Source organism: Eutrigla gurnardus (assembly GCF_963514095.1).
Source record: "Eutrigla gurnardus genome assembly, chromosome: 6".
Taxonomy (NCBI): Eukaryota; Metazoa; Chordata; class Actinopteri; order Perciformes; family Triglidae; genus Eutrigla; species Eutrigla gurnardus.
Window position 1 is genome coordinate 19,654,733 of NC_139920.1, and position 20,460 is coordinate 19,675,192.

The 20,460-nt window shown below is 43.8% G+C and overlaps 3 protein-coding genes across 6 annotated transcripts in view; 2 read left to right on the forward strand and 1 right to left on the reverse strand.

The window, feature by feature from the left end:
* Window positions 1-80: 80 nt before the first annotated feature.
* LOC311015092 (homocysteine S-methyltransferase) overlaps window positions 81-20,460 on the forward strand; it is a 97,857-nt gene continuing 77,477 nt past the window's right edge. Inside the window, exons 1-8 of the mRNA XM_084012153.1 lie at window positions 81-597; window positions 1,244-1,311; window positions 2,406-2,578; window positions 2,664-2,767; window positions 3,229-3,390; window positions 3,536-3,741; window positions 3,976-4,055; window positions 4,648-5,647. Of these exons, the coding sequence (XP_083868279.1) occupies window positions 490-597; window positions 1,244-1,311; window positions 2,406-2,578; window positions 2,664-2,767; window positions 3,229-3,390; window positions 3,536-3,741; window positions 3,976-4,055; window positions 4,648-4,718 (972 nt within the window). The 5' untranslated portion in view covers window positions 81-489 and the 3' untranslated portion in view covers window positions 4,719-5,647. The remainder of the gene's footprint in view (window positions 598-1,243; window positions 1,312-2,405; window positions 2,579-2,663; window positions 2,768-3,228; window positions 3,391-3,535; window positions 3,742-3,975; window positions 4,056-4,647; window positions 5,648-20,460) is intronic.
* Window positions 6,842-13,769, reverse strand: LOC311015086 (basic immunoglobulin-like variable motif-containing protein). 3 transcript variants are annotated; one of them, XM_084012143.1, is made up of 11 exons: window positions 13,522-13,769; window positions 11,944-12,444; window positions 10,068-10,197; window positions 9,540-9,635; window positions 9,254-9,358; window positions 9,084-9,178; window positions 8,706-8,838; window positions 7,844-7,927; window positions 7,646-7,742; window positions 7,004-7,430; window positions 6,842-6,949 (listed from the first exon to the last, which is right to left on the reverse strand). In XM_084012143.1, the coding sequence occupies exons 2-10, from the start codon at window positions 12,377-12,379 to the stop codon at window positions 7,137-7,139; spliced, it is 1,470 nt and encodes a 489-aa protein (XP_083868269.1). In that variant the 5' UTR covers window positions 12,380-12,444; window positions 13,522-13,769; the 3' UTR covers window positions 6,842-6,949; window positions 7,004-7,136. The 3 variants fall into 3 exon arrangements, with proteins under 3 accessions (XP_083868269.1, XP_083868268.1, XP_083868267.1); XM_084012142.1 differs by lacking the exon at window positions 6,842-6,949 and having other exon boundaries at window positions 7,136-7,430; window positions 13,531-13,769; XM_084012141.1 differs by lacking the exon at window positions 6,842-6,949 and having other exon boundaries at window positions 7,136-7,430; window positions 11,944-13,101; window positions 13,133-13,769.
* LOC311015091 (inosine-uridine preferring nucleoside hydrolase) lies at window positions 13,609-19,016 on the forward strand. Of its 2 annotated transcripts, XM_084012151.1 has the most exons (6): window positions 13,609-13,640; window positions 15,803-15,991; window positions 16,069-16,251; window positions 16,582-16,693; window positions 16,760-16,896; window positions 18,486-19,015. In XM_084012151.1, exons 2-6 carry the CDS (start codon window positions 15,809-15,811, stop codon window positions 18,846-18,848), a joined length of 978 nt encoding a protein of 325 aa, XP_083868277.1. In that variant the 5' UTR covers window positions 13,609-13,640; window positions 15,803-15,808; the 3' UTR covers window positions 18,849-19,015. The 2 variants fall into 2 exon arrangements, with proteins under 2 accessions (XP_083868277.1, XP_083868278.1); XM_084012152.1 differs by lacking the exon at window positions 13,609-13,640 and having other exon boundaries at window positions 15,808-15,991; window positions 18,486-19,016.

Below are 20,460 nucleotides of genomic sequence, written 5' to 3' on the forward strand. Positions count from 1 at the left end.
CAACACTTCCAACACTTAACCGGTGGAAATCCAGAGTATTATAACTTATTTAACTGTGAAATAAACATTTCCACATGTAGAGCTTGATTACTGTAACTTAAATGATAAAAAATCATAATAATCATAATAACCTCTAGACCTGGAGGAACGTACAGATGGATGGATATATATAAATGCGTGTGTGTGTGGGGTGTATGGCTTTATTATACTCAGCCCACACATCCTCTCTACCTGATTTGAGTCATGTCAGTGTTTCATGCGCCATCTAGCGGTGAGCTGGTGCTGTTGTATCGGTCGAAATCACACACATTTCCCCCGAAAACTCGAGCGGCTGTGAACGCAACTTTTGAAACCTTTCATTTGACCCGGAACAACAACAGTAGTTTGAAAGGTGACGCGTAGGAAGGAAGTCGCGTGTGTCACTATGTTTTCTGTATCTTAATCAGAGCGGTGGACGTTCTGCTGTTTGTTTGACCGTAACACTTCTCCATGGCCTCCTCCTCTGGTCTCGGACCCTACATGGACCAGGACGGACTACCTCTGGTCCTGGACGGCGGACTGGCGACCGAACTCGAAGCACAAGGAGCCAAATTACAGGTCAGACTTCAACCGGAGTTTACTGATGATCAATACGTTGTTATTACATGTGATCATGTTAAAATATCCATCTGCTAAGGTGTCACCATGAAGCCCAACTGGCTCCACTCACTCTTGTATCATTTTAACATTATATCCCTTTATTATTATTATTATTATTATTATTATTATTATTATTATTATTACTATTGCTGTTATTATTATTATTATTAGTAGTAGTAGTAGTATTGATGCACTGACGTGTTAGTTACTTTTTTTTTTTAATTCGATTTTTTTTTAAATATGAATCTAGACAAATAATTGCAAAATATACAACTATACAGCATCAGTTTATAAAAAGCCATTAAATAAAGCAGCCAGTGCTTCGTTTGTCCCTTCTGGGCTTCTGTAGGAAACAATCTTCAGGTGATTACTAACGAAGAAAACGTACATTATATAAAATATTATATTTCTGTCAAGAGACGCTACACTGCTTTTTAAAAAGCATTCTCAGGTCGTTCTGTAGTACTCCAAAGTACCTCTAGTTGTACTAGAACCCCCATTTATCATTATTATTATTAGTAGTAATAGTATTATTATTATGTTATCTTCCTCTGTTGAGTGTATGCATTATTCATTTCTTCTGCGTGATTGTGACTGGATGCAGAGCGATCCCCTGTGGAGCTCAAGGCTGCTGCAGACCAGACCAGACCAGATCACAGACGCCCATCACAGGTAACCCTGCAGACCAGACTCACCGGCCACATCTGCAACAAGACCTTTAAATTCCAGCTGCCAGGAAACAGATCACATCCGGCTCAGACCGTTCGCCTATATTATTTTATCAAAATCAAATATTTCTTCTCTTCCTGGAAAAGAATCGTCCAGAACCGATCATATTTATATTCGCATAGTGAGAATTTTGAACTGACGAGTCGCATTGACACTGTTGGAACCTAACCACGGCGACGCGTCGGTATGGCATTCGTTTTAACATTTAATCGAACCACACTCCTATCTGTAATTATATTTTAGATATCCATAATAGCATTTCTCCTAGTCTAGGAGAAATGGTAATTAAAGATATCCACAATACATTCTTACTAGTAAAAATGATATTTTAAGATATCTACAACTTTGATTGTACTAGTCACAACTAAATTTAAGATATCTAAAAATCCTTAAAAAGTATAAGTGGCCGTTTTATCATTTAATAGCTAGACTGGATATGTATTGCAGATATCTGTAATTCAATTCTTCCTAGTCAAAAAGAACATTTCAGATATCCACAATGGCATTCTTCCTAGGACAAATGACGTCACTTTTGCCATTCATGTGTATTGGGCTTTCAATTTCAGATATCCACAATTACATTCTGGCTATCTAGAATTAACATTCTGGATATCTGCAAATGAATTCTTACTAGGAAAAACTCCCATTTCAGATATCTTCAATCCAATTGTTACTAGTCATAATTTTAATTTCAGATATCCAAAATGAAAAACTATTCTGTCTACCTGTCAACAGATATCAACAATACATTTGTGGATATCTGCAATTGTATTGTTCCTAGTCATAATTCTAATTGTAAATATCTGAAACTACATTTCTACTAGTCATAATACGAATTGTGGATATCCATAATGACATTTCTACTAGTCACAATGTATTTTTGGATATTCAAAATTACATTCTAGATTTCTGGAATAGTTTTTCATTTTGGATATCTGAAATGTTCTTTTTGACTAGGAAGAATTGAATTACAGATATCTGCAATACATATCCAGTCTAGCTATTAAATGATAAAACGGCTTGCCATACGTCGGCAGGTTCCTCCTCGCCGGTGCCGACGTCATCACCACGGCGACCTACCAGGCCACCGTCCCGGGCATCGTCGCTCACATGGACGTGAGCTGTGAACGCGCCAGAGAGCTTGTGGCGTCGGGGGTCCTGCTCGCCGCGGAAGCCGTGGAGAGGTTCGTCTCCGGCGCCCGACCATCAGGTACGGGGACTAGTCCGGCTCCCGCGTGGTTTTCCAGCGGAGAGTCTCTGTGAGTCTGTGATGCCGTTGTTGTTCTGATCCGGAGGGCGGACGCGTCCGTTGGTGGCTGCCTCCGTCGGACCGTACGGCGCCTTCCTGCACGACGGCTCCGAGTACAGCGGCGCCTACGCAGACGGGATGAGTGTCCAGGTGAGGGTCGGTGACACGTCACTGACTCGCCGTTGTTTGGGTCGAGCTTTGAGAATCAGCTTTTATCACTATGGAAGTTGTGCTCTTATAATATGTCAATGATAAACTCCCAGAGCCAAGCCCCTTCCAGTGGACCTTATTTTCTAGAAGTCAAGAGACAAACGGTTTGAATTGGAGCATGAATCTGTCCCACATGATGTCTGTCAGTTTAAAAGCCAACTTTGCAGAAAGTCCGTAACTGTGAAAATCCGTCGTCATGAAGGTGACTAAAGTTTGGGTCCCATGGGGAAGGGGCAGAAGGCCACTTAGCCTCTATAGTAAGTGTTCTTTGATGTCAGGCGTTGTACTACCAGGTTGAGTATCGTTAGTTCAGATCAGGAACATAAGAAGAACTACTTTAATGACACGTTTTATCAATATTAGTATGAAGTTATAATCAAAGGTCTTTGTTTCTCCACCAGGAGCTGAAGGGTTGGCATCGGCCTCAGGTCGAGTGTCTGGTGGCAGCCGGAGCCGATTTCATCGCCTTCGAGACGATCCCGAGTCTCAAGGAGGCGGCGGCTCTGGTGGAGCTCCTCAGGGAGTTCCCTGACGCAAGAGCCTGGATCTCCTTCTCCTGTAAGGTAACTATGCTGCTGCTCAACACCTCACTGCTGCTGCTCAACACCTCACTGCTGCTGCTCAACATCTCGCTGCTGCTGCTCAACATCTCGCTGCTGCCGACTCTGTCACCTCTATGACTCACGCGTCGCACGGCGACTCCGTCAGGATGAAACGCGGATCTCCGACGGCAGCCGCTTCGCCGACGCCGTGAGGACTGTTGGCGGATGCTCCCAGCTGGTCGCAGCGGGAATCAACTGCTGCTCGCCGCTGCTGGTGGAGCCGCTGCTGGACTCTGTCGGGTCTCTGCTGAGTCCAGACCTGAGCTGGGTGGTGTACCCCAATAGTGGAGAGGACTGGGAGGCCGGGGTGGGGTAAGTCGACCTTCACTGTTCTGTTGAAGGTTATGTAAATGTTGAGATCCTGTCGATGTTTTAGAGGAAACTGCCCACAATACTAATCATGCATTAATAATAATAATAATATAATTATAAAACAGCACTCTGTTATCTGTTCCTGTCATTTGACGATATATAATATAACATATTTGTGTATTTTGTTCATCCTGAATGCGGTCGGCTGCTGACTGATGTCGTTTCTCTTTAAAGTTGGATCACATCTGGAGAAACATCAGCACTGATCCCTAAACTAAGTCACCGGTGGAGGAAACAAGGTGCTGCTCTGATCGGTGAGACTCTCTCTCTCTCTTAAATAAAAATACATTCATTAAAATATAAATCAACTCTGGACTCTAAATGGACCATAATGTTCTAACTGAACATCATGCTGGACTGAAGAAGACTTGAAACTATAGAGAGACCATAAACTCATGTTTACTGAGATAATAAAAGGGAGAAGTAGGCTAATTTTCTCAGACTTCTATACAATCAGAGAGGAGTCGCCTCCTGGTGGCCAGTAGAGAGAATGCAGCTCTAACTGTCCACTTCCCTGTCAGTTCCACCTTTCAGGACCTGATGTGGTCTACACATATTTATTTATGTTAATCATTTACAGATCGAAGTAACTGAATACACATTAACAGATTCTTCTACAAACTCCAGTAGTGACCCCCCCACTGGTGACAGTGACCTTTGACCACCAAAATCAGGTCACCCTTCAGTCCAGGAGCCTCCTTTCATGTAGTGATCAGAAGGTTGTTATTCTTTAATAGCATTGGTTTGATGTAACAACCGTTTATGATATTAACGTATGATTTTGTGGGATTGTTTTGACGTATTTGTCAGCTCAGCGTGTTGAAGGATGTTGTGTTTCTTCGTCAGGTGGCTGCTGCCGGATTCGTCCCGCTCACATTGCAGCGATACGGCGAACGTTAAAGGAAGCTGGTCGTTGAGGAGGAAGAAGACGACGTCTGAGCCGGCGGTTTATAAAACATTTGCATTTATTGTAAAAGAAGTCATAAATAAAACACAACATTAAATCCCACAACGACGTCTGTTGAATCTTTACGTGAGAATAAACCATGCATTCCTCACTTCCTGCTTTTCACATCTTCTACTATGCTGCCTGTAAAGCACGGTGACCAGCGACGTCCTCTGGATTATGGGTGTTTGAACAGGATTTACAGCAAACCGTGCTGTCATTCTGCAGACAGCTGTAGCTGAACATGACGTGTTCTCTCACAGCAACATGATGTCATAGAAACACGGAGGGGAGGGGCTCCGATGAGATCCGAGACGCATCGCTAAGCGGGCACTGCTGCTTCAAAAACACTTCCTGACAAAACAGCTGATGATCCGGTGTAGTGGGTTGGTGACATCATCAACCAGGTGATCAGATGTGTACTCCAGCAAACGTGGAGCTCTTTTCTCAGTAAACAGGTGGAACTCGCGTCACACTGAGTTTCACCCGTTTACCGTCCTGGTTGACTCTCACGGCTCTCATAGCGTCGTTCCCGGAAGCATCTAAACTGTGTGCGACCTACAAACCGCAGACGGACTCGGAGAGCAGCTGGCGTAGAGGAGCGTTCAGCAGAGAGTTGGTGGAGAACAAAAACGGGGCTAAAAGAGAGAGAGTAGGACACCCATAATGAGTCGTCATGTTGATCTGTAACTGGAGATAAAAAACTGTTCCGCTAACACGTTCACATATACTTAAAAAGTTAATTAAATGTCCACATTGTGTTTCTGCCGCCCACTACTGGCCAAAAACGGTATTGTAGGTTTAACAATGAAACTGGTTGCAGTCGAATAGTCAAAAAATGTCCTAATCCTAACTCCTTTTCTTTCACCTTTGCAGAAAATATCACGGGGTTAAGGAAAGGTGGAAGGAGAACTCAAAAGGAAAAGACGGCCGCAGCGCTCAGAGAATCCGACCGGACTTTCACTCAGCTGCGTCATTATACTGCACCTGCTGATGGTTGACAGCTGATGATCGGCACTGGCGATTGACGTGGGTCTGCGCTGGAGAAACTACAATAATGGACTACAAAACGCGCATCGTCCACCTCTCCCCATGTTGTTGGTTTTATAAGCAACTTGTTCACTAACTGGCTTCAGGTTCAGCAGCTCCTCCTTCCTGTTTGACCGTTTGCTGTATTTACATTTCATTTGTGGTTTTAGTTTCAATTCTAACAAACATTTGTAACATGATTTAAATAAAAAATACCATTCAATTATTATCACCGTCCACACACATTTATAAACACAATTCCAATTACTACATGTCTGCATGAAAGTCATTGTTAAATATGCAAATGAGCATATTGTTTGTTTTCATGAACAGCCAAGGTGTGCAACACTTTAAATGTTGCTCTCGCAAAGAATTGTGGGTCGGCGTAATCTCCTTTCCTTTGGTCAAGGAAGGTCTGTTGCATCCTATGCTCTGAAAGGAAGCATTGGAGCTCCTTTCCTTTGCATTTAGAGAATCCGAACGGCTCTTATCATGGCGGCCACTTGTTTACTTCGGTGTCACTTCTTCAGTTAGGAACCTTCCTAAGCAAAGTAGACTATTCGACTGCAGCCAACATATATTTAAAGGTCGAGTGCCACCGACGGGAAGGAAGTCTTTGAGGACAAGGGTTAAGTCCAGCCCCTTCCTCATTTCAGAAAAAAATACAGTAGTATAAATAACAGTAGTCAACCGAGAGATTAATCATTTTTTGATCAAGTTTGAATTGAACCCTGAATTACACGTATAATGTTTAAAAAATCATTTTATTTTAACGTTACTCACGCTAACACGTCTCGCTGCTTTGTTCTCTTCCTGCTGATAAAAACACATCAGCTAAGATAACATTACATTAGTGATGGAACCGAGCTAAGCTAGCTATCTAGCTAGCAGGATGAGCTTACGGCCCTGTTGGTGACATACCTAGCTAAGTGAGTTAGCTTGCAAGCTAGCAGGACGAGCTAACGGCCCTGTTGGTGACGTACCTAGCTAAGTTAGTTAGCTTGCGAGCTAGCAGGACGATCTAACGTCCCTGTTGGTGACGTACCTAGCTAAGTGAGTTAGCTTGCGAGCTAGCAGGACGAGCTATTGGCCCTGTTGGTGACGTACCTAGCTAAGTTAGTTAGCTTGTGAGCTAGCAGGACGAGCTAACGGCCCTGTTGGTGACGTACCTAGCTAAGTTAGTTCGCTTGCGAGCTAGCAGGACGAGCTAACGGCCCTGTTGGTGACAAACATCGTGTGTGTAATTGATGGCACAATACAAACAGGCCTGTTAAAATAAGGTGGTGGACCAGAAGGGGGCGGGACTACGCCTCTCTACGGAGGGACGGACTGAGGTCTTCAAGTTGTCTGCCGGACCAGTTCAGTCCTCCTCCAGGTCGCTGTCCGGCGAGCTCCTCTGTCTGGACTCGCTGGTGTTGGACGGGCGTTTCCAGCCGGCCTCCTTCTGACTCCCCATGCTCTGTGAGCGTCCCAGGTAGGCCAGGCGCTTGGACGACGTCCTGTCCTCGGTTTCCTCGGTAACGGTCGCGTGGGGCCGCTCTGTGTCATGGTGGTGGAAGTCGTGGCGCAGGTTTTCCAGGTTCAGGGCCCAGGGGCTGAGCTTCTGCCAGTTGACCCTCTGGAAGGCCATGATGCAGTGCAGGTTGCCCCCCACCTGTGGGAAGGTAACATGCTCTGTTAGCTTTGACCCACACGTTAGCTGATCTGTAGTCAGGTGACGTATGTAGACTTTTGTCACCAACCTAACCCCCCCTTCCTTCCTTTAGTGTTCACTGATGTCAGGCTTTGTACCACCAGGTTGAGTATCGTCTGGGGTTTAGTTACTCTCAGGTTTAGTTACTCTCTAATAAGAGCTGTGATGAGGCGGACCTTTTTGGTCTTGCGGCGCTGGATGCCTCTCTCTGTGTGACGGATGTCCAGGTATTCTGGATTCTGAGTGTTGAGGTCAGTCACGATGTCAAGCCATCTGAAAACAGGAAAACACCTATAATATAATATAACACAACATAATATAATATAATAATAGGTAATCAAATAAGGATTGAGCTGAGTGGAGACCTGGCTTACTTTTTACAGTGGATGGCCGGGTGTTTCCTGCTGGGCTCCCCAATCAGGATCCAGTGCTCCATCTCATTAGTGGCCAGAGGACCCCTTAGTCCACAACACAACACTCAGTTTCTATACACGTATATACTCTATACACCATTCATCAATTAGTCAGTAGAGAAATAATAATAATAACAATAATAATAATATCAACGGTTTTTAGAATAGTTTCATCATTTTAGCTATTTTTTCGAAAAATAGTCACACAAAAAATGATTTTACCGTCACCTTGGCCTGACTATAAGTACTACTATTATTATTATTATTATTATTATTATTACGTAACCAAAAACTGAAATGAACTTAATATAATCAGTGAAAAACTAAATTTAAAAAATACATATTTTTTACATAAAACAATTCAATGTTTTTTCTTTATTTATTTATTAAGCTCTAATATATCGCTACAGAAAGAAATTCAATGTTCCAGTAGATGGCACTGTGCTGCTAGTTGAGTGTTGAATTAAATAACGACATGATTTAAATATTGTAGGAGATGGTTTAACCACCAGGCGGTTCAGATCAGGTCTGAGGTTCCGATCAGGTCTGACGTGAACCAGCTGGTCTTCGTGAAAGAGGACAGATTTAAAGATTTAAACAGTCAAACATGTATTTGTATGTAGACATCTAAAATACATTTAATAGAAGTGCTTGTCTGTATTCAGGTTATTCTGGTTTGAAAAGTGAAACATCTTATGGATTTTTTATGTTTTTAGAATATGGTGTAAACCCGTGTTATACAAATTCTGATAAATGGGATTATAGCTAAATATATAAAAACTCAACCTTTCTGAGAAACTGAAACTAAAACGAGCAAACACACCTGTAGGCCCTGGCTGCTCTGAGGGGCGTGGCCTCGAAGCCCACTGGGCAGAAGTAGTGGTTCTGGCAGTGGTAGATGTAGGACATAGACTCGTCCTTCAGACCCTGGGTCAGTTTCATCAGCGCTCCTTCAGCTGCAAACAGATGACAAGTAAACACCTTCATCTCCTGGCGAGTAACTAAACCCCCAAAGAGTAACTAAACCCTGAAAAACTTTGTTGAGCTGGAAACCTCAGAATGAGTCACGTTAAAAAAGCTCCACCCAGCCTGGTCACAGTCATCCTTACTAGCTGATAACAATCAATAACTCTGGTTCAGCAGATTTCCAGTGCACAGAAGAGTTGGGTCTTCATCTCTGGGGTTTAGTTCCTCCACTCACCCGTCTCGCCCGCCGTCTTGTGTTTCCCATGAGGTTTGTACAGGATGTAGGAGCAACCTCGCACCCGGAAGTGGTCGTTGATCTGTCGGAACCACCTGCAAGAAAAACAAAATGTGACTCAGCTACAGCAACCGGTGTGTGTGCCGGTGTGTGTGTGTGTGTGTGTTCACCTCATCAGGGTGGCGTTGCCGGTGAACGGCCCGAACTTGATTTCTTCAAACGGCGGCTGGAAGCCCAGAATGTGCAGCGCCTCCTCCTGAGAGACGGGCGGCAGACTGGTGATGCAGACAAGAGTGTGACAGTCAGATTGAGTCGGTGTCCGAGTGAGACATTCAGAGTGAGACAGTTAAGAGTGAGACAGAGTGAGACAGTCGGTTTCAGAGTGAGACAGTCATGTCAGAGTGAGACAGTCGGTGTCAGAGTGAGACAGTCAGTGTCAGAGTGAGACAGTCTCACCTCCCCGCTCCCAGAGTGCTGTACAGGAAGTTCCAGCAGGAAACCAGAGACGAGATCCCACAGGACGTCTTGTACTGCGGCCGACTGATGCAGTACCTGAAGCAGATACACAGGAAGTTAGACACACAGGACGTGAGATCACAGGAAGTTAATACACACAGGACGTGAGATCACAGGAACTTAATACACACAGGAAGTTAGACACACAGGACATGAGATCACAGGAAGTTAATACACACAGGAAGTTAGACACACAGGACATGAGATCACAGGAAGTTAATACACACAGGAAGTTAGACACACAGGACATGAGATCACAGGAAGTTGATACACACAGGAAGTTAGACACACAGGACGTGAGATCACAGGAAGTTAGACACACAGGAAGTGAGATCACAGGAATGTTGATGCTTCTTGTTAGAAGAGCTGATCTCAGATCAGTGATGCTGCTGCTGCTGATAATAATAATAAAAGTAATAATAGTAGTCATAATAATAATAATAATAATAATAACAATAATTTCTGTACCATCTCCTGAGGTCCAGCACCTTTCTCTGTCTGAGGTCCTCCAGCGAGGCCTGAAGGGGGGCGTCCTGCAGGTTCCTGCTGGGTCTGTCAGACGACTTCATCTTCTTGGTGCTGGTCTTCTTGACATTGCCTGAAACCGTTTCAGTCAGTAAACCAGGTTCTGGGGTGTATTCCAGAAAGCAGGCTCAACCAACCCTGAACTCTGAGTCAATTAACTCTGAGATGGGCAGAGTTTTCGGTTCCAGAACAGCTGTTCGGAATTAGTTCAATCAACTCTTAGTATGTTAAACTGGCATCCTGTCCAGGGTGTACCCTGCCTTCGCCCAATGTCAGCTGGGATCGGCTCCAGCCCCCCCGCAACCCTGAATACAGGATGAGCGGTAGATGATGGATGGATGGAACTCTGAGTATACAAAGCCATCATCAATGGAGCTCCGATACTACGATTCACCATGGCAACCGGGAGAGAGTTATTAGATATTAGAGTGTTTAGAAAACAAGCTCATCCTTAGAAAGCAGAGCAACGTAACTGCAGCAAAGTAGAGACAGTTGGTGTGGCAGACAATTACTGCCGACTTGAGGCATATAACTGAATGAAACAGTTGATTGATCTGAAGGCGATAACGCTTTCTTTTCAGATCCATAGTGAGACATTGTGATGTAACAGTTAGCAACACTGCCTACGGTGCAGGTGACTGTGGTTCGACTCCTGTGGGTCACGAAGTAGTGGAATGTAGAAATAACCATTTTCATATTGGTGTAATCCCATAGGCACAAAAAGAAAGTCTCTGCAGCTGAAAAATAAGCATAAGAATATTGCGCAAATACGTAGCCTAAGGTATATGGTTGTAATAATTTTTCACATATCAAACAGTAAATATAAGCATCTATTTCAACTCAGAAATAAACATTTCAGAAAACTCCTGTTTGCAAAAAAATCTAAAGAGCTCTGCAAAGAGTCTGGTCAGGGATTATATCCGCCATATGAAATGTTAAAAATGTCGGAGAATATTGTTTTTATATGTGATCGTTAAGAAAAACGGGAATCAAAATCCTCTCCCAACGCAAAGCTGCTAGAATCACTTTTATTTCCATATCGGTTGGTTCAGATTCTGGAAAAAGGCGAAGAAATGTAGGAAGAAACTTGGGGTATGTTGATGCAAACCTGCCAGCGAGCAGGTTAGGTTCACAGAGTATGTTGCCCGGGTAACTGACTCAGAGTTAGGCTGAACTGGCTTTGTGAAACCGAAAAACGAGTGTCAGGGTTAACTAACTCACGGTTTTCACTAAACCTGCTTTCTGAAACGGGCCCCAGGTTTCAAACATTCAAATGTGTTTCATGGTACTAAAACTAAAACGAATTACTGGATGTAAACCAAAATACTAAATACCAAACTGAACCAGGACTAAATACTGGACCAAACCGGGACTAAATATTGGACTAAACCAGGACTAAATACTGGACCGAACCGGGACTAACTATTGGACTAAACCAGGATTAAATACTGGACCGAACCAGGACTAAATATTGGACTGAAGCAGGACTAAATACTGGACTGAACCAGGACTAAATACTGGTCCAAAACAGGACTAAATACTGGACCAAACCAGGACTAAATATTGGACTGAACCAGGACTAAATACTGGACTGAACTAATACTAAATATTGGACTGAACCAGAACTAAATACTGGACCAATACAGGACTAAATACTGGTCCTAAACAGGACTAAATATTGGACTGAACCAGGACTAAATACTGAACTGAACCAGATCACAGACTTATTTCATGCATCAAACCAAAACCACATGGACTTGAAGGAGGGGAACAGGAAGTGTAAAAATGCCGGTCCAGGGTTTTAGACCTCATTTCTTACTCAATCTGATTTTTCTGGTGATGACGGCGTTGAAGTCAGTGGTGTCGATCTCCCAGGCCAGGATCGGCTTAGAAGACACTTCCACCATGTCACAGTCCCCATCGGATCCCACGTGGGCTCCTCCGGACTGGCCCGCGCTGAAGTCAGCGGAGGGTTTGGGCTTCACCAGGGATGGACCCTGGTCCGGCTGGTTGGGGCCGGCATCCCGGGCCCCGTTTGGTGGACAGAAGACGGAGGCGGCCTGGTTGAGGAGAGCATAGTCGGAGCAGACGGTGTAGAACTTCTCCTGGGAGTGAGTCACCGGGCAGGTCCTCGTCCTTGCGGCGTCCCGGGCCAGGGATCCCATCACACCGCGGTCCTCATCCTCATTGGTGGGCCCCGCCGGTACTGCTGGCCCAGGTAGGTTTGCTCCTTGATCTTCTGACGTGTTCGGCATTGAATGGTGTGATGCACGACGGAGTTAGCCGAGGCTGACGGGGATGAGGGGTCTTCTCTGGTGTTCTTATCACCAGCAAAAACACATAGATAGTGTTAATGCTAATCACTAGCAAAAACGCATAGATAGCGTTATTGCTAATTGCTAGCAAAAGCAAATAAATAGCGTTAATGCTACATTTACATTTAGGGCATTTAGCAGATGCTTTTGTCCAAAGCGACTTACAATAAGTACATTTGTCAAAAGAAAGAAACCACAGCATATCATTGCCGATAAAGTAAGAGCGAAAAAATAAAAGCAAGTGTTAGGTTCTCGTCAGAGTAAAGTAGTAGCTGTTCAGCAAGGATACCTTAAGTACAACAGCTATGATCAAAGTGCTATAGGTAAGAACATTTTGTTTGATTTCAGCGATGCTAATCACTAGCGAAAACACAATAAGCGTTAATGCTAATCCCTAGCAAACACATGGATAGCGTTAATGCTAATCACTAGCATACACATATCCAACACTTGCATGTAAAATAAAAATCATAAATGTTACAAGTCGTTCTTTGTATCACATCAGACCCAAACTAGAAATGTTTTTGATTAAACAATCAATATACAGTAATAAATACAATGTTATAAATGTATCAAGATGCCCTGACTGATAGTGTAATAACATGTTTACTGATGATGTCATACCTTTCTGCTGGGTCAGTTTCTCGCTCTCTCTCTCTCTCCTCTCTCTCTCTCTCTCTCCCTCACACACACACACTTTATTGTGTATATTACATTTTATCAGGTTCAATTTTATTACATGTTCAGGAGATTATAACAGCTATATGGGGCTTTATGTATTTAATATAGGCCTACTCTCACTGTTTGGATATGATATGGTGTTTAATAATAATGGTGTAATATTATTATTATTATTGTATTAGGCTATCCTTCCTTGTTTTTAATTGGAGTATATGTTTTAAGATCCAATACAGCAGGTGTGTCATATAATGTATTTTTGACGGCTCGTTGCGTCTGAAACCGTTAGAACATGGTCATCGCTGATCCTCGTTACACGAGGCTTTAATAGGTGACGTATTAAGAGGCGAAGTCTGCGGGTTATTGAACATTTGTTGCTTATTGTTGCTTATTGATGAACCGACCTGACGGACCTCAGCAGGCGGCGCAGACCTGCTCCACTAGCGGACTCTGTACACACGCCCAGGTCCTCTTTTGGATCCAAACGGGCTCCAGACCGTGACTCAGCAGAGCCTCACCGACGGTAGGTCCACATCAGCCCAGGACGGTTCAAAAACCCACGAAGGAAAATCACGAACCCGGTAACGTCGCCCTCCCGAGTCCTGACCCGGCTCCGCTTCCTGTGCGGTTTTAGTGGACGGAACCATTCCGGCGGGGACGGGGGAGTCCGGAAGTATTCAGAGCTACGTAATAACATGAAAACACGGAAGAAACACGACGTTACCATTATTTGGCTCGTTAACTGACGTTTCTTCATTAAATATGCGACATTTCATTTAAATGTTCCGTATTTGTAATCGTTCGGGTCAAACCAATCACAGGAGCGGAGTCAGACCCACCAGAGACCCGCTTCAGTCCTCCACAGACCGATCCAGGACCCGGATCATATTGGTCCAGGCTGCAGCCTTGCTCCATCTCTGAAGGACTGAGGCGGATCCTTCAGAGATGGAACCAGGACCCGGATCGTGTTGGGCCATTATAATGCAGATTTCTACATGTAATACCTGCTGAAAACAGACCAACAAACAAGCTGAACAGGAGTTCATGGTAACTTTTTTTGGACAATAATAAAAAATGATATATATATAAAAAGAAAAGAAAAATAGAAAAGCAATTTCTGACTAAAAAGCGGTGTGAATGCTGAAAAACTAAGTCTCTTTAATGTGTGAGATGAATTGAAAACATGGCAATGGGTTTAATTTCTATCAATATCATTAAAAATGTAATGTAATAATACCAATATCATTGTTCCTTCCATCCATCCGTCCATCATCTACCTCTTATCCTGTATTCATGGTCGCAGGGGCGCTGGAACCGATCTCAGCTGTCATTGGGCGAAGGCAGGGTACACCATGGGCAGGTCACCAGTCCATCGCAGGGCTGACATGTAGAGACAGACAACCATTCACAGCTACGGGCAATTTAGAGTCATCAATTGACCTATTATTGTTCCATTAAGTTAATTCATTCATTTGTTCATTTTTTTTTTTTACTATTTTTCTGTTAACATAGTGAGAGTTGGGGGCTTTTATTGTGGAAAAACAAGCCTCATCTTGATCGTCATTAGAATAGAGTGGCGAAGTACCGCCTTTCTATTTCTGGTACATGGGACCTCAAAATTAATTTCTGATGCATGTATTCCTATGGCAAGATCAAAATTATTTTCTGGTCCTGTTTGAATTGTGCCATGAATTTCACATACGTTTTTTGTGGTTTTTAAAGATAATTTTTCATGGGAAAAAAACTACAATTTATCGTGAAGAGGTTTGATAATGGTAGGTTTTGTGTGAGGCCGCTCTCGGCACAAATGATATCCGTCAGTCTGAGCCAGCGATTCCTTGAGCCAGCGAACGGGAACCGAAAGCATGAACAGCCGTACCTGCTGGAAAGGGAACATTCAGGATCAAAACACACTGAATTGCTGTGAGAAAGGGCGATGATGTGATGTCACATACACGACGTGTAGTCTTTCTCATTGTGTTTTCTCTACAGCCTTAAACTGAACAATTGCACAATAAATGGTCAAACTCTTGACGTGGACAACATATTTCTAATCTGGGGCATATAACGACTGGGACCAGCAAATAATTATTTTAGCAGCATTGAGACCCATACATTTTTTACGATCTCAGAAAGTCCCATGGGAGTCTAGCGGAAGGGGCGGGACTTCGTCACTCTATAGAGTTATTCTACGTGGATTTTTAAAATGTATTTAAACATCCATGTCCTGAGTTTCCCTCTGGGGCTTTTATTTTGAAAAATAGGTCCACCACTTTTCTTCTGTTAACATACAGTGAGAGATGGGGGCTTTTATCGTGTAAAAAACAAGCATAATCATAGAATAGAGTAATTCTGTGCATTTTTAAAATTTATTTAAACCTCTGTGTCCTCAGTTACCCTCTGGGGTTTTTATTTTGAAAAATATGTCCACCACCTGTCTCCTGTAGGGGGCTTTTATTGTGGAAAAGTAAATGTGGGAAAGGCATTTTCACCCTAATGGGATTCATGTTGAATAACAGCCTGAATGCACGAAGTTTAAATGTTTCTACGTGAGAGTCACGCTAAAAATAATAATAATGGTTTATTCCGATCTTTTGTGCGCGTTTTGTTTAACCGCTTCCTGCCACGTGACAAATCGCCATTTGAAGACTGATGTGACTGATGTAGTGGGTGTGAATGTTCCAGGCGACCATGTTGAAGAAGCCGGTGATCATCGACACCGACTGCGGCGTGGACGATGCTCAGGCCATCATGATGGCGTTGGCAGCGCCCAACATCCGGGTAGTGGCCGTCACCTGCGTGTTCGGCAACGCGGCCGTTGAGAACGTGTGTCAGAATGTGTTGAGGGTGCTTGCCGTCTGCGAGCGCCACGAGGTATGTTTGGGGGAGGGGGATGAAAATGAACGTTGGCTCTTCACTCGTCTCGGGACCCAATGACGTGTTTCCTGCAGGTTCCGGTTTTCCGGGGTTCTGCTGGTCCTCTGGTCAGAGCCGGCGGCCCGGTCAGTGACCACTTTGGGAGTGACGGACTCGGGGACGTGCTGGAGGACAAAGACCCCCGGTGGGAGGAGAAGATCCAGAGAGAGCATGCAGTCCAAGCGATGATCAGGCTGGTGACGGAACACCAGAACCAGGTGAGGAACGTGAAATAAACAACTAGCTAGCAGGAGGAGCTAACGGCTGTGTTGGTGACGTACTGACCTAAGTTAATTAGCTAGCTAGCAGGAGGAGCTAACGGCCGCGTTGGTGACGTACCTAGCTAAGTTAGCTAGCTAGCTAGCAAGAGGAGCCAACAGCTGTGTTGGTGAAGTACCAAGCTAAGTTAATTAGCTAGCTAGCAGGAGGAGGCTAACAGTTGTGTTGGCGATCTGGTTATTTGACAAAAGTATTACACATTTAGAAATGATGACGACAACATCCTGGTGTGACCTCTGACCCCCCCCCACCCACCCACACACACACAGGTCAGCCTGGTGGCCCTCGGCCCACTGACCAATCTGGCTCTGGCTGTCAGACTGGATCCAGGTTTCCCCCAGAAGCTCAGAGACCTGTACATTATGGGGGGCAACATGGAAGGTGAGACCGCCGCAGCGTCGGATTTAGGATTCTGCAGGTTTGTAACTTGGGGTTTTGTCTCTGCAGGAAAAGGAAACGTGACGCTGTGTGCGGAGTTTAACTTTGCGATGGACGTCGAGTCGGCCTACGTGGTTCTGGAGGAGTTCCTCTGCCCGACGTACGTGGCGTCTTGGGAGTACTCATGCAGGAACTCGCTCACATGGGTAAGGAAGGTCGGTGCAGGACTACGTGAACCCGGCACCACCTGCGCCTCAAACGGGTTTCATTCAATTCAATTTCATTTAAACTGTCATATCACAACAGGAGTTATCTCAGGACACTTTACACACCGAGCAGGACTAGAACGCGCTCATGATTTTCAGAGTCCCAACATCACCCAGGAGCGTTACAGCGCCACCTAGTGGAGAGAAAAACTTCCTTAACAGGCTTTTCGTATTAACAGTAGTGGTAGTATTAACAGTAGGGTCATTCCGTGTCATTTCATCAAATGCCTCCCACCTGACCATCTCAGAATGTCCTGAAAAAATTAAAGTACAAAGAGCATAGAGACAAACTGTTATTCAATATCAAACTGTGGAGACTTTTCTACTGTAATGTAAAATCTTTATGCTCAAATTAAGATTATTATTTGATTTGGTTGTGTAATTTATATACTTAAAGTATGACAAAATGTACAGTCTTCAATATTATGCTATATTTGTTCATGGTTTAAGACATTAAAAGCTGCTTTCAGCATGTTCAACTCACATCCAAGGACTTGCCTCTGTAACTACAACTGTGCTACATTTTAATGTTTTTGTGAGGCTAAATTTATCAGTAGCATTTAGTCACATGTAAGTCTTTGGTAAATGGTAAAAAACACAATTGAATTGCCCTCCTGTGATGTTTACTTGTAGGATATTAAGACATGCAGTACCAAAAACGGCCACAAAAACCCCACCAATATCAGGATTTTAAAAAATCACCGACAAAATGAGGCAAAACACCCTCCCGATTTTTTAATATGATTTTTAACAAGAATATGATCTTTAAAAAAAAGTAAGTTTGGACCTGATACTTGATAAAGATGTGTTTACTTCCATTTTTGAGCCTTAATATCTGTGAAACTAATCATCTGAGAGAAACCATATTTTGTTTAAGCTAACACCAGAGATAGAGGCAGAAGTGATAGAAGTCTTTTATCTGCAAAAATGGGAGCTCAGCCACTCTTCAAATGTACTACTTTATTTCAACAAGCCACATTTTAAGTATACCTACCATACTATGTTATCATTGAGCTACACCCCTGATATTTCATGTCTGGAGGCTATTAGTTACAGATATACACTGTAGAAATTTTGAAGGCCACAGGTGAGATAGTTTTCCAGATATTGCTGTTTAATAATGGCTTTTCAGAGCATGATGCCAAAAACCGTCTAAACTACCCTTCATTCAATGATGTTTCATCATTTGTCCTATTAACAATTGTGTCTTTGTACTTGAATTTTTTCAGGACATTCTGAGATGGTCAGGTGGGAAGATTTTCAGAAATTGGATGAACTGACACGGAGTGACCCAGTAGAAGTAGTAGTAGTATAGTAGTATTAACAGTAGTAGTAGTATTAACAGTAGTAGCATTATTAAAAGTAGTGGTAGTATTCACAGTGGTGGTGGTAGTATTAACAGTGGAGGTAGTATTAACAGTAGTAGTAGTAGTATAGTAGTAGAAGTATTAACAGTAGTAGTAGTAGTATTAACAGTAGTGGTAGTCTTAACAGTATCAACAGTTTTCTCTTGGTTCCGTTGGTTTCAGGAGTTCTTCGAGGAGCTGATCAGTCAGGACGCCCCGGCCGCGGCGTTCATGAAGGAGATCACGTCGCGGTGCTGGGCATTCTCCAGAGACGCCATGACCAACAAGAGAGACGTGTACTTCGGACCCGGCTTCGTGTCCTACGACGCCTACGCCATGGCGGCCTGCATCGACGGCGGCGTGGTCACAGAGCGCATCGAGTGTCCAGTCCGCGTGGAACTGCGGGGCGCCATCTCCCGCGGCATGATGGTGCTGGATCAGACCGGCGAGCTGAAGAAACGCCACAGCGTGTTCGTTCTCACCAAGTGTGACGTCGGCAAGTTCGGCCGGCTGCTGATGGCGTCGGTCCGGCAACCGCGGAAGTAAACGCAGACGACGGAGGAAAGATCACGTGCAAAATGTATCAACTGAAAAAGAGCGTTATTAAAAGTTAGCTGGAGGTTATTAATCTTACATTTATTTGTTAAAAACTGAAAATAGTATTTGTTCTTTTTTGGGTAAAAGAAAAACAAATATAACCAATTTAATGGCTCAGCCCCGAGCACCTATTGTTATACTGTGGATTGATTTTCTTCTTTCATCTTCCGGACAAATGTCGATTCGCTACTAGTCAAAACGTGCGGTTCAATCGGGATCGATTACGTCGCGCAAAACTGCGCAAAATTATGCATGCGAATGGGACAGGCCGAAAAAAAAAGAGCGAAAAAGAGCAATCATTGGAGTTTTTCCAAAAATCAGAGAGATGTACAGAATTTGAATTAGCAGCCTCTAAGTGCAGCCACGTCTGTCTCTGCTCCTCATCGACTCCAATACAAAAGTTTTCTGAGAGAAGCAGAGAGAGGACCCCTGTTTTAAACTTGCAACTCTCTCCAAAATATTTACTGCAGAAACACCTAAATCATATCAAATCGTTCAGGGAGTCCTTACGGTGATGATGGTCTGTGTTTTTTTCTGATAGGAGCTACCGTTTTGTCAGAATAAGCCCAAATGTGAGACCGGTGCAGAGGCAGAAAATTGCTCTTTTTCTCCACGTTTGTCTGCCTCAGCCTGGGGGTCCTCTATCGTCAATGGCAACAACCTCAAGTTGCTGTGGTAACCTCTGAGCCTCAGGCCAGAGCCACAGTTAAAGGGATAGTTCAACATTTTGTCCCTATAATAATCCCTAGAGTCACAGCAGTATGTTCATTACCTTTATTTGTCGGTGTAAGCTATGGTGGCGTGCAACCGCGAACTGCTCAGAGCTACGCTACAGAGGCTAATGGGATTTCTTGGTTTCCCTCATCAACCTCATCAAATACACAATCCAACAACTCCAAAACGCTTTCGTGGAAAAGTTGTGACCTGCACATTCACCACGCTATGTGATAATAATGTAACGTTATGAGACAGAGCCGTACGTCAATGTCAATTTATTTATATAGTGCATTTACAGACGGCTTAGCCGCACCAAAGTGCTTCACAATAAAGAGCAATAATCAAGGAATAAACACTAAAAAGGCACAGAAAAGATAAATTAAGATAAATAAATAAAGGCACAAAAAAGAAAAGGGCTAGATACAATTTTAAAAGTTTAAAAGGTGCGATAAAAGAGAAGAGAGCATTTAAAAAGTCACCAGAGGCACTATACAATGGTACGTAAAAGGAGACACTAGCCGAAGGCAAGTGAATAGAGGTGAGTCTTTAAAAGGGACTTAAAAATATTTGGAGACTGGGCTGCATGGATGTTGAGGGGGAGGCAGTTCCAGAGTCTAGGGACTGCCACTGCAAAGGCCTGGACCTGGGTTTTTCCAGCCTCAGTTGGCCTGCTGACCGTAGTGCTCTGGAAGGGGAGTGGTGGTGGAGAAGATCAGACAAGTAGGTGGGGGCCAGACCATGGAGAGATTTGAATACAGTCAATAGGAGTTTGAAATCGATGCGGTAGCGGATGGGGAGCCAGTGGAGTGAAGCCAGGACTGGGGTGATATGTTCGTGTTTTTGA

Coding starts and splice junctions, on each gene's coding strand:
- LOC311015086 (XM_084012143.1), bottom strand. CDS start 12,379: ATGCCGAACACGTCAGAAGATCAAGGAGCAAACCTACCTGGGCCAGCA. Junction 9,636..10,067: donor GTGCTGGACCTCAGGAGATG/GTACAGAAATTA, acceptor TATCTGCTTCAG/GTACTGCATCAGTCGGCCGC. Junction 9,179..9,253: donor GGCAACGCCACCCTGATGAG/GTGAACACACAC, acceptor TTTTTCTTGCAG/GTGGTTCCGACAGATCAACG.
- LOC311015091 (XM_084012151.1), top strand. CDS start 15,809: ATGTTGAAGAAGCCGGTGATCATCGACACCGACTGCGGCGTGGACGAT. Junction 15,992..16,068: donor CCGTCTGCGAGCGCCACGAG/GTATGTTTGGGG, acceptor TGTTTCCTGCAG/GTTCCGGTTTTCCGGGGTTC. Junction 16,897..18,485: donor GCAGGAACTCGCTCACATGG/GTAAGGAAGGTC, acceptor CGTTGGTTTCAG/GAGTTCTTCGAGGAGCTGAT.